Genomic DNA, 13770 nt, shown 5'->3' on the forward strand with positions numbered 1-13770 from the left:
TTGGATGGACGCCTTATATATATATGTACTAAGATCTAGTCTCGGAAATGAACATATTTTACAGGAGAAAAGCAGTTTCTAAAATATAATAATGAAATATAGTGAAAAGGACCCCAGGGACTCTCATCATATTCAGAGACTGCGGACATTTTACACAAGCCACATAATCTAGACTTGCATGGGCTTTCTTGGTTATATTTGTTTCAGGGTGTGTATGGCTGACGAGAGACGCCTTGGTGATTTGGCAAACTTTCAACGTTTACCGCGGCGCCTATGCTTGAATCTCAGCACCTCAGACTGAAAACAAAATACAATCAACGCATTGTAAAAGAATAATATGACAATTTATTCATGTGAGTTCCACACATATACACGATTTAGATACACAAACAGAATAGACTATTGTTTAACCTCGAGTACCGTTCACAAACACTGAAACAGGCGGATCTGTCAGACACAAGGTCCAACAACGTAAAAAACAATATAAGAGTATTGAGCAAAACTTGAACAATTAAAGATCATATTTCCATTAAACTCATGAGGTGTAAGCATACACACCATCATGTATACAGCGTGGTTTATAAGCCTTTCCGTATATAGATGATTATAGGCGACTTATAATTCTGTACAATTAGAAATAATAAGCTTCATAAATTATGCGTTTCTAAATAATTCTTGTACCATTTATGCAAAAGAAAAGTTTGCTTTAAAAGGATTCAGATCTTTATGCGCATTTGCTATTTGTGAATATATTTAAGAAGGTTCAACAAAATGAGACAACAGAGACAAACATGGAAAGGAGTGTATTTCCATCCTGAAACAGTTTTGATTGTTGGAATTTGATTGAGCATGTAAGGTGCAAATAAGTATGTATTCGATAATTCTATAAGGTATATAAGAGTGTATCAAAACTGAATCTACAATATTTTGATGAAGAGTGTGTCTACGTAGATCAGCAGTGGACACCATACAGCAGATCATTAGTCGATGCAATTACAGGCATGGTTGAAAATGAATAATTACTTAAAGGAATACATGACGTGGGAAGAAGAAGAAAGAGGTCAAACTGTGATGGAATCTTACCGATCTAAAGAAAATGAATAATTTGGATACATTTTGAAGAAGCAGACCTTTCACTCTGTAAGTAGTTCTATTTTCAAATTAATAGTCTTAAATAAATGCAATTTATACTGGGAGTTATGCTTTATTTTTAAAAGGTTAAAACCTGTAAAATAATGCAGAGAGCTTTAAAAGTTTGTTTCGTATAAAAGCTACAATGAAATATACTTGCTATATACAGAAAGCAAATTGAGCACTTAATGGCCGACACGGGCCCCATGTGTGAATATGGAGGGGTGTTCTAACTACTATACCCCCACACCATATGCAGTGATAATGCGTCAAGATAAAAAAAAATGCCATTTATGACACAGAAAAACTGGTAAAATGGCATTGATGGCAAGATTTACTAACAAATACAACGAAAACGGTTATGGCTATGTTTGCATTCGCGCATTCTGTCATGTGTTTTCACATGAATGTGAAAGATAAATTGTACAATTATCTTGTATCTACAAATAAAATATACACACGGAATAACCGCAGTTGACTCACAGTATAATACCTCAATAATCTAGAATTTGTTTGACATAAATGAGAGCTTTTACCCGATATCTGCAAGAAATCTGGAACAGATTTTACACGTTAGATTCGATGTTACCGTGGTTATCGCTACGTAACAAACACACAAACGTATATTTGAGCAAGGCGTCTCCTCTTGGGGGAAGATATGTTTCTGCCCCAAAGGAGTAACGTAGGGAGTCCCATTCGGTTCACAAATATGAAACTATACGTCAATACATACTAAATGATTGACTTCAATTCCGCTAAGAATTGTGTTCCGAATGCGTTTCCATAAATACTGGTGATTCGCTCTACGGTCTTCGCTGCATGTTCATGATACATCTAGTATCTATGAGTCTAAGCCTCCATATATCTCTATATCATGACAGTCTATAATGTGTGTGGCAAATGAAATGTTTAATAAATATTGCACACAACAAACATTTTGATTAGTAGGTATCAGATCGACTGTTCGCAACGTCCCTCTGGCGCAGCCATGCTGGATGAAATGTACATGAAATTGATGATGTTAGGTGTCATCTGTATGGCACTACATGTGGGACAGTTTTCACTAAGAGACAACTATTTATTGGACATCCCAACTGTCATCAGCACGTTGTCACACCTATAGTTGAACATAACAGCAGTACAGAGGGCTGACCCAGGACCAGCTACCTCGGTACCAAACACCAATGGCATATATGAACATCTCAATGAAACAGCTCTGTGGAGATTTCTGTGGCAAGACAGCAGATGTAACACTGAGTATTCAAACAAGTACGTCTTAAAATATTTTCTGATGAATATGGATGTAAAATAATCTCTGATAACATAGACGTAACGCTGATATAACATCAGAACTAGATCCTCTTATAATACCATAATTTATGAGTCAATAAGTCTGAATGTGGGACTATCTTGTTATTTGAGACCAGACTTGGAGCGTTTTTATCAGTCACGTGACATAACTGACCAATCAACACAGACGTTACACTGTCCGACTATGTATCACACCGGAGTCTGTTATCTCGACACATGTTGGACACACTGATGACACACTTAAGTCCCTTGGCCTGTCAGGTCACGTGAACTCTTCTCCAAACCAGGAATTCTTCTGAAGATAATGTCGCTAGAAGTAGCGTCTCTATCATCCGTGAAATCAGTACCAGCAATCACGTGGCGATGTCCAGAGCAAGTCCAAGAGCATACATGGTTCAAATCACCCGCGCTATAACACATTTAAATATCCATCAGCCAGTGAAAATATGTGCTGTTGATTTTCAGCCAATCAGTAGGTAGTTTGGGCTGCGAAGACAGCTGCCGCGTGATTGCGTGCTTTATGTCGTAGCTCCTCCAGGCTCATGTCTCTAGGTTTTGCTGGGTGTGGCTGTTGTTGGGGGGTCGCTTCGGACACTGTGTGGATAATAATACGGCGTGTCTGTAATTTAGGAAATGACTTTGCAAGCAGGTACGATGTTTGAGATATATTGTGTTAGTAGACATTAACGATATTAACTGGTCAAACACATAACATTGAAAAGATAAAAAATCACATCGATAATGGTGAATTTAAAATAGTACGATTTGAAACAATTTACGCTGCGCACTTGTGACATTGTCCGATGAAATCTTCACATAAATTAAACATGGACTTATTTCAGTTGAATGTATTGTTTCTGAAATGTGAACTCACTTAATAAACCACTGGGGGTTCCATAACGCATTGCCCAGGAGGGGTCGGTGTAGGGACCAGCGCTGTACTGAGTGTATGGTGTGGAGTTGTACGTGGAATATTCAGCAGCTGCAAAGAGAACATAAAGATCATCAATGCCTGCGTGACGGTTAACACATCGACATCAGAGTCTGTGACTGTGAACACATCGACATCAGTGCCTGTGACGGCGAACACATCGACATATCAGTGTTTCACATAACACAGTGAACACATATATGACATCGCTATCTTAGAACATCGCTCATAAGACTGGTTACACGAGACTGCACCGTGCCTCAGGGTGCGACTTCCAAGTTTGCACAGATCACTCTAGTGCAGTTCTCTGCTTAGCTTTACTTTAATATCAGGACGAACAACAGTTATAAATTCAACATGTAATTGCAACGAAAATAGGATACACAAAGAATCTGAGCCAGCGTGTGTCTTCCGCGTACGTCAATCCAGTTCTATGGATTACATTACCGGGTAAATTTGAATAACCATTCACACATATTGAAAAACACTGTAACAATATCACTAATCAAACTGAAAAAAGGGATTATACAACATGTGTAAGCAACATTTGGTGTATTTTTTCATGTCTTGTATAAACATAAAAACCCCGAAGGTTTGCGTTGGTGTGTTTTAAATAACAATTCATGGGAATTAAAACGTCCTTTCATACTTTATGGTGGTTCCATTTTGTCGTTTACCGATAATATTTGTTTCAGTGAGTGTCATGTTACCCTCTGAAATAATATTTTACCAACTCGTATCACAGTTGTTTGGCCATCTAAACGCAGTGCAACAGTGTGAGTGGACTCAATTTACAGTGCGATTGGTGTACGGCGGAGGGCATATTTGTCTCCGGGCTCGATTAATGGCAATACCATTATATTTTATACCGTCATATGATACCGTATCGCTCATCACTTGTTTGAAATCTCATCGTTATTGTTTCAGTCACTCATTGTTTCGTTTCCCGACAGATCCAACTTTTCGTAATTTCCCTCCTGCTGTTGCCAGCTCCAATGGCCTCAAAATCCAAGATGGCGGATCGTGCGTAAACATTAAAACAATTGCCCCGTGGGGTGAATGCAAACTAAAATCAATAATTGAATAATTTGTCGTCGCGAAAAAATAGTCAGGTTTAGGATACGTCATCTCTGTTTCATGTTAAAATAACAGATGGTTCGCCACGATACGTACACGGGCTCGAGATGACAGCACCACCGTTCGAGTGTTTTCCTGAGCATTTAAATCATGTTTTCGGCCGCTAGGTGTTTCTCGCCCCGCGACACTATTATTTCTAACAACTCTACCTCGTTGACAGTTGAAAGCTCGTCGAAGAAACATAGCAGTGCTTATTTTGCCAACAGATCTCTCTTAATGAAATTTGGTAAATTGAGAACGGGGGATAATTGAATGCTTCTTCCCCATGGCCGTTCCCTGATTGGGTTTCGGATCATCACCGCTCGCATTTCATTGGCAACTGACAGCCGAAATTAGATAAAACCTTAACAATCAAGCCTATTTCCCTCCTCCATTCAAGCCCCACCACTCTAAATAATATTATTTCAATGTCATTATTTTTCGACGTGTTTTTGAGATCGACGCGTCCCGATAGCCTAAGACAATCGCGTTTTATCGCGAATTAATGGAGTCCCCAATTTAGAGCGAATGCAGCAACAACGCGACAAGCTTGCTCCGCTAATTAATAGGAGAAAAGATTTGTAAACTAACAGGCCGCCGAAATTAGAGATGCTCTCGGGGGACCAATTATTGTAGTGGTGCTGTCCGTAACAATGACTGGTCCCTGCTATTAAGTAGAGCGATCGCGACATGACATGTCAAGCAGATTTTCGTATCCAAGCAGTTTGCTCCCCAGGGCTTGTGGCGCGTGGCTGTTGCAGAAGCCGCTGCTATTACTACTCCTATGCGTTCATACGTATTCCATAAAGTTGCCACTGACAAGTGGCCAGTCTCTCCACAAACGCCAACCGGTCAGTCTGATCCTCGTTCTGAACATCAACAGTTTGGAAGAAGAAAACGTTTTCACGTTCGGCAGTGTAGAAAATATATTCGTAACTCTAAACATTTACTGTAGCTGAAAAAGAACTGTGATTCGATTAAAGATTTGATACTGACGGCAACGATTCACACGTGTAGAGCGTTATCTTAACTAAAATCATTTTAGAACGGCAGATCCCTGCTGACGTCATATAGCTTGCAAACGAGGCGCTAAACGAGATCTCGTGAGACATTTTAAGCACTTTTACAGCTGTCGCCCAACTTTTCAATAAATTTTCATCTGCCTTTCTATATTCCCCGTGCAATAACTATTTTAGCTACTGCCACAACGTTTACACTTTAATCACAAAACAATCGGCTAATTTCGCCCCGGCTTCAAGAGTATCGCTTACATTAAAATTTTCCAGAGCACTGTACCACCATATGAATTTTGTCACTAGGAAAACTGATACCAAGCAAAGCTGATCTTCAGCGCCCCAGTCATTAATCATTACAAGCATGGCATGCGCGAAAAACACGCGTTTTGCTACTCGTTGTTGGGGCCAGAGCTCCCTACAGGGTTATCCCACACCTTGGGGAAGGACTTTTGAAAAGACCCAGAAGCTGATTCTCTTACAGAGCACCATTAAGGTGATGTGCATGTATTTTTTTCAGTCGGTGGATCAATGTATAACTAAATACAGCAACGCCAAGGGCAACAGAATTACAATTCATGAAAAAATTAAACTTTAATATTTCCACTTCGTTTTCATTACGTTTGAAAAAAAAATGTAACAGATTTTGTGTCGCATTCAAGTTGAGAACTCTTTTACAATAAATTGGCGACTAATATCACAAGCAAACTAGTGGGTGGGGCTGCTGGCGGGTTTCAGCGTTGTGATGTTGCTGTGTGAGGTGATGGGGAGGCGGGGAGACCCAGGGGAGCCGAGTGCATTAGACTGAATTACTCCGTAACTTCAGTCGATCTAAATCGACTTGGATGTTACTGGGAGTAGCGGTACACGAGAATCACTCAACTTTAATAGCTAAAGCGGCGATTGGAAGCATCTTTGACGATCTATTTGAGGGTTTTCATAAAGACATACATCATGCAGAATCGGGATCTCAATCGCCCGCAGTCCCTCAGTGGGGAAATAACAGGATCGTTCCCCGTTATGATTACAAGCAATTTATCCAATTGTCTGGTAATTGCATTAGCAAGACTCGCAGGCCCTGTCTATTGCGGGGTATCCCAACAGGCCTGAGCGAGACTTGGCCGAGATTTACTGACATTATGCGAGATCCAGCATCAATTTAGTACAGCTCTCTTGCACTTTATTGCCCAGCTATCAGTAGTGGGGCGGGGACATTACAAGCCAGGCAAGCAATTTGTTTGATGGGTTACAGAAAACAAGGCAAATGTTAATAAAATTGTCTGCCACGTGATTAGTTATATCTCAATATTGTAGCTCGTATCATTCGCCCCATGTCAAGGTCTGGGATGCTGAGACTGCTCTGAGGTGGGGGAGGTGGGGGTATGGTGTCGGTTGTGGTCAGTCGTCATCGTCACCTCCCTTCATAATACTGTGCACTGTTTAATTAAGTGTGCGCCACTTTATATGCACTTCCATAGGCTAGTTACTGTCACTGTGAGGGTGTTTCTCAGATGGATAACTTGTACCGAGCTCCGTTTCACTATTTTGATAGCGTCTGTATAAAACAACAGTTAATTCCCTCTCAGCGAAGTCTACAGATCCCTGACCACCTACAAAATCTTGTTGCTCTGAACAGCGAACACACGACACTCGACACGGACACGTGCTAGCTGATATCATGCCCATTTGATACAGTTGATAACAATCACATGCACATAATCGCGGTGCCAATAATGGCAATCAGAAAGGGGCCTCGCAAACAGCAATCAAGGGCATCCGCCCGACCAATTTGAGACGATCGCGCGACCGATGCTGAAGTAACAATGGCCGACTGTCCTCGACTTAATCTCAATCCTGTAATATCCTGGGGGCTGCATGCTTAAGCCTCATTTAGGTAGCCTCTCTGTTGCGAGCAAGCATGGCAATAGGCTTCTAATTCAATACATGATTCCATCTAATTGCTGACGAGGAATTGAGAGCGTTGTGCTGAAGGTTATACGATTAAGGCACGGAAAGCCTTAGATTTTCCCCCTATGGGATGGGCCGTAATGTGGTGTTTGGGCTACGGAGAAAGGCCGTGTTTGATTTGTTGTTTGAGAGTCGGCTTTGAACTATGTCATATTGTGATTGGTTGACAAATAGAACACACATGTAATTGTATCATGTCTGCTTCTTGAAAGTTCGAACAAATACCTTAAAATGATTAATTTTGCTTGTAAACCGCGACACCAAAAGCCTTTCAAGCACTCTCGGGAATGACATAAAATTTGATTTTCATTCAGTGCCCATGCCCTTCTCACTTCAGCAGACGAGACAACGTTTGTTTTCACCTCCGCACACGAGGATAACATATCCGTGCAGGAGGAGGACCACAAACGCTAACTGAAACACGACCAGAACACAGGTAAAACCCGTCCCTCTTACACATGCATGTATCGCGAACGTTTACAACTTTCCTCGAAACATGACTACAGTCCGCAGTAATCGAAATCTCTGGGCCCACTTACACAAAGCGAACTTAGTGTTACAATGATTGTACCTCCCATTCTCCAACATAGGCTTAACGATAGTCGCAGTGCTAAGATCGCTTTGTGCAACTGGACCCTGGATCAACTCCAAAGACAGTATCTTTGAACCACTGAGCAACATTATCGTGACTACACTCTTTAATATGTTGACATCTGGCTAGTAACAGTTCCAGCAGATGAGCTACATACCAGGGACATTGCCGGTCTGATATATTCCTCCGGGTACTTGGGGTAGAACAAGAGGTACAGAGCTGTTGACACCTGCCTGGCCTGTATAGGTCGCCGTGCTGTAGCTGATTGCGGGAGCTGAAAGTTGAAGTCAGGGATTAGCTGCTGCCGAACAAAGCCACTGGCAGGCACAGAGGCTGCATGGAAACAAGCTCTGTCAATTACATGTTGCACTTTATCGATTATCGTATATGGAAGCTGAAGCTGCATCAACACTTTTGCAGAAGTTCTATTTAAAAACGAGCACAAATGAAGCTGATACAAAAGCTCATCTACAGGTTATAGAGATCTAATTTATGGTACATTTGTGTCAGACGGAACGTTATCCTATTCATTCATACTATTTCATTCAGTATCAGAGTGTGTTAAATCAAAACTGATTTGGAAACTACTGCGAGATATAAGTGCGAATTAACTGTAGCTTCTACCATGACATTCACACCCACACAGCAGCACCGACAATAAGACTCGTATATTTAATGGCATGTAGAATATTCGAACAGTTTTTGTGAATTACAAGATGTTGCATTGAAAGGAAAATACTAAAGAGATGAACAAAAGTGGCTGCTGCTGTGCGGGTTATACACGCTTAGTCTAACAGACGTGCTGGTCGTATGTAAGACATACGAGAAAACAGATCAAAGTAAATACAAGATTTGTCGACCATTGGGGGTCTTTGTGAAAACAATGAAATGACGACTGAAACCTTCCCCCAAAGAGTCAGTGATCCATAATCTCTTGTAGCAGGTGTTGATGCCTGCTTTGGCAACACTCTAGTTATATCACTGAATAATGCATGACTATCTCTGAATGCCGGACTAACAGCCCCAGGCAAGTGGATCATTGTGTACCTATTGACAACGATAAGTCTTTCTGATGAGTAATTGACTACATGAAGATCGAAATAACTTCCAAAGTGAAATATACATACGAGTAACGATAGCTTGAAATAAAGTAGTTTTCTTTTGAGCTTTAGGGCATAAAGAAGAAGAAACAATTATATAACAAAAAGCAACAGTTAAATTCTGCAGATTGTATTGTTGATCTTAGAAATGTATCTATGTTCCCTCTTTAAAGGTTGGTGCACAAGTCAGCCTCACAAGATACAACCCGATTACAAGTACTGGCCTGAACATCTTTTAGCTTCCTGCAGTATGAAAGCTTCTATTAAAGTTCCAAATCGATTTTAAGCCCGACTTTTATTTCCCCAAATTACTACAAAATGAAAGTGGGCTCAGAGTAAATAGGCCTGAAGTATGGAAACTCCAGTATACAAGAGTGTGGATCGCTACATGGTTCAACGCCCCCTGGTGGGCCTCAGACATGTGTGTGCACGTGCAATATTGTCACTCAATAGAAAAAATAATTGCGATTCTGGTGATAAAGAGGGGTTTAAGTGAGAACCCGAAGTAATCTGAGAAGTGGTTAGAATTCGTTTTTGAAAATCGAACTAATAAATTTCGCTGCAAATTGGAAAGAGTAATTTATAACAGTATAGAATCTTTAATCCAGATGTAGAGGGCAATGAAGAATTATCTCCCTTTTCGGAACTCTCCCATAGGTGTTCAAACAAAAGATTGGATTATGCATAGCCCTACGGGACTAGTAAAATAAAAACATTTTCCGGGCACTATTAAGGTTTTACATACACGATACCACTGCCAATATGTAAAATAATCCAAACTATTAATTCTCATTTACAATTTGACAAGTGTTTGGTGTCAGTAATTAGGCTGATACTGATAAATAACCAGGAATTAAGACATGTAGCGAGCAACAATTTGTTGGCACGTTAGCAATTTTCATGACACCGGTTCACGAGGAATGGTGTCGAAATTTATCAGATTATTGTTTGTTTGGACTGAGATCAGAACGCGCGGTGAGTCAGCTGTACAAGAATACCTGGTAGGGGAACAACGTGCTGGTAAATGAGAAGTTGGTTACAGTACTCAAGAACTGATCACCCCCTAGCGTGACCACTGCGCATTATGCGTGTCAGGGGCTGAAATAATAGCAGGCCTCCATGGGTATCATCCGTGATAAACAAAACAGAGTGTATCATTTCAGGATTACCGACATGTCGTAAACGATCAAATAATGACGTGCACGTATGTTGTACAACAAATCACATGCTTACTCATGCAACATAACAAAATGTGACGAAAGTATATAAAATACATATCAATATATACATACAAATTTGCGTGCACAATATCAACCAATAAAACGAGCTGTAACAACAAGCGACGCTTACTTGAGAAGGTCTGTCCAATGGGCGGGAGCGGTGCATAGGTCTGACTGATGGGAGCTACCGTGGGTACCGGTTTGAGCTCGGTAAAAGTCGTGCTCCCAGAATTGTTTGGAGTCCCGGGCTTGGAGGGTGGGGAGGGGTTATTGTTGTTGATGTTGTTGTTGTTGGTAGTGGTGTTATTGTTGTTGTTTGATGGTGAGGAGGAGGCGGCTGGGGTCACACTGGCTGCAACACGATACACCGCATGCAGGGTCATGCCACTCAAACGGGATGACGGGAGTACATGTACATTGCACTAGCTAACAATGTAAAATCCACTACATTGCATTACAAATACACACCGCAGATCTCGTTCACAATGAGAATACCTTAATTTATCACACTTTTCAATAAAATCAACATACTGAAATGGAACTAAAACAGCAGTGGCTAATGGCGGTAATTCGCTGTTGACATTTACAATCAGTTATGGCTTGCTCTACCAGATGTGTTTTATATGCACTTGAGTCATACGGCACATCATGTAAACGTTAAAAATATAGAAACTGAATAATAAATATACAAATTATCAACACGTAACAGTATTTATTTCCGTAAGCGAGATCTGCATTGTGCTGACTATATGTCATACCAAAATACAAACTACCAAACACATAAGATAACAACATTAAACAATAAGCATCACAAGCTATATTGCCTTGAACTAGCTACCCTGTGAAAGGAAGGAGTGTTGCATTGGGGCAGAAACAGCTTGGCCAACCTCGGGGACAAACCTGCTCCTTAATCGTGTCTAAGTGGGAAGCACTTCAAAACATTCAGACGACAAGTTTCTATCAATACATTTCCCTGCTTACTAATCATGGCATTGTCTCAACACACAAAGTCAGTTACAGCAACATTTGTCGCCCTTGTTAGGTATTACACACAAATGAGGCAAATGAGCGGACTGACATCCTGCTATTGTTAAGGATATGCGGGCGCCCCTCCCACAAACTCTATGCGAATCATTTGGAAATAATAGCAAAGTCATTCAGATTTTTAATTATTTCTCTCGACAAAATTAATTATGCAGTCTCTGCTGCAAAATATGTATGCCACACGCTGCGATATTCCCGAGACGAATTCATTACGATGGACACTTTCTTTGACATTATTAGTCAACAAGAGTTACGGCCCCTGGTTCCGCTCTTCTGATATCGCGGACAGAAAAAAACCCAGTGCGTGACGAGAGGCGAGATTCTCGGCCACTCTCGCATTATCTCTTGCGATTGCCAATAAATCTCCTTTCATCTTTAATTGCTTACATCTTGATCAAATAGCGTTTCAGTTCACGATAGCACCAGGCAGAAGCAAAGTTGTCTGCGACTAATAAATGCAATTAGTTACAATTGATTCTTTATACGACGGTTTATATATGGCGCATGGAGATTTGGAATGAGCCATCGGCATGCGATGTGAACATCCGTCTCGGGGCCTGATAAAGTTCGGCGACTGAGGAAACTGGGCCGTATTCTTAAAGTCTCTAGAAGACAGGCAATGTGACAAAGAGGGAAATCCTTTCAGAATGCACACATTGATTCGACGCCACACGCGGTCGGCATCTGTAATGCAGTATAATATGTACAATTTACGAAGACGATAGCGTTTCAGTTGGACGGCGACCAGAGTTGGGGCACTTCTGTTATCTCAGGATCCTAACGAGTCTTTTTCAGCTTAATGCAATTTGTTTTCATCTATGGTAATTTCCTTTGCCTTACAGCAGTCATGGAGGAAAGTGATATCCAGATTAGGCGGTTGTTGGGCGAGGACCACTGTGAAAGTAAGAATAACAGGGCCAGCACGTATTTGGGTGTTCAGTGGTCTGTCCCTGTGCTGGGTATGTTAGTGTCCTCAAGATATAACTGATGGTAAAACCAAAACAAATGCTGACTTAACATGATCAGAGCTAGGACTCCACAAGGCGGCAAGCTGTTCTACAGGCCCTTTTCTATTCGCTACGAAAATTATCATGATAATTATAAGAAATAGAAATTTCAGGAAACGGCAAATGAAACAATATAGGGTATGGTTATACCTTCAAAATTACTGGGAGGGGTACTGGCCGTCTGAATGTTGTCATTAGCAACAGGGGAGACAACTGGCTTAGCTTCCGATCCGGCAGGAACTGTGTTTATATGGGCAACTGTACCTCAAAGAAATTCAACACAAACATTCAAGCAACTAAAAAGAACGTGTTGTACAAAAACGTGAAATAAAGGGATTTCACAACATTTACGCTAAAAATAAATATGTGCATTTGAAAACAAGTCAAGTTGAACAACATGCAAGGGAATGTAACTACCCATTGACTTCATGCCATAACATCAGAACCAACCAAGGACCGAGAGAAATAATATATCCAACGCCAAAAATATTGCAGAGGCACCTATTTGATTCTTGGCGAGTTTGCTAGGTACGGAAAGGCTTAGCGTAATTTTTGAGAGTCCGGAACTGGGCGGACAATGCTTTCTGATATTAAGGCAATAAAGTTATACATCATTCCCTATTTTCTGGGCATGCAATTCCTACATGACACGGACAATGACACATACGATACGCTCCATGACATCAAAACAGGGCTCACCTATTGCGGGACTATAAGCTCCACCGGCAGCGTTCTCGCTCGTGTTTCCTGAGTGCAGGTATTCCTGTTTGATTTCTGCTGAGGCTGGGTTAGCTCCAAACTGGCTACTATAAGGGGCGTGAACAGTCGTGAAAACTCCGTTCTGAAGTATATCAGACTCCGTGCTGGCCTCTTCAGCTCGTGGTAGCTTGGCCGGCCGTTCGTACTCCCACATCTGAAGTGAGTTATCATTCTTTAAGAAATAGTCTTAAAAATGTCAGTGTAACACAGAAACATTTTTACGGCATTATTTCGTATACAGTGGAAACGCATTCGATGTGTGATTATTATTTATATAATGGACAACTGACTTACTCCAATTCTGTTTTCACTGCTGCTCGCACCCTCGTTACTGGCGATCCCATCCCGAGACCCGTTGTTCACTGAAATTACAAAAAAAAAAAAAAAAAAAAAAAAAAAAATAATTATTGGAAATTGAGACTGTTATTAAAATGTTTAGTGAAACATGATATATTAATTGAGATGCCACTTGAAGTTCTTGCACTCAATGGCTTCCCATGGGTGACTGGGACTGAATAATCCCTATGATGCCCAAATTTTAAGGGTGAAGGTATTGTTGTGTTGATTTGCATAATCAT

At 40.9% G+C, this 13770-nt stretch overlaps 1 protein-coding gene across 25 annotated transcripts in view; it reads right to left on the reverse strand.

The window, feature by feature from the left end:
* Positions 1–322: 322 nt before the first annotated feature.
* The window catches only part of LOC137284156 (paired box protein Pax-2a-like), a 150943-nt gene continuing 137495 nt past the window's right edge, over positions 323–13770 (reverse strand). For 9 of the 25 annotated variants that reach the window (XM_067815859.1, XM_067815863.1, XM_067815861.1 and 6 more), the window contains 7 exons: positions 13487–13554; positions 13133–13346; positions 12584–12697; positions 10513–10734; positions 8220–8336; positions 3317–3424; positions 323–3036 (listed from right to left, as the gene is read on the reverse strand). In XM_067815859.1, coding sequence (XP_067671960.1) covers positions 2912–3036; positions 3317–3424; positions 8220–8336; positions 10513–10734; positions 12584–12697; positions 13133–13346; positions 13487–13554 — 968 coding nt within the window. In that variant the 3' untranslated portion in view covers positions 323–2911. Of the gene's footprint in view, positions 3062–3316; positions 3425–8219; positions 8337–10512; positions 10735–12583; positions 12698–13132; positions 13347–13486; positions 13555–13770 lie in introns of all 25 variants that reach the window. The other 16 variants (XM_067815865.1, XM_067815862.1, XM_067815864.1 and 13 more) reach the window with 7 other exon arrangements.

Source organism: Haliotis asinina, chromosome 5 (assembly GCF_037392515.1).
Source record: "Haliotis asinina isolate JCU_RB_2024 chromosome 5, JCU_Hal_asi_v2, whole genome shotgun sequence".
NCBI lineage: Eukaryota > Metazoa > Mollusca > Gastropoda > Lepetellida > Haliotidae > Haliotis > Haliotis asinina.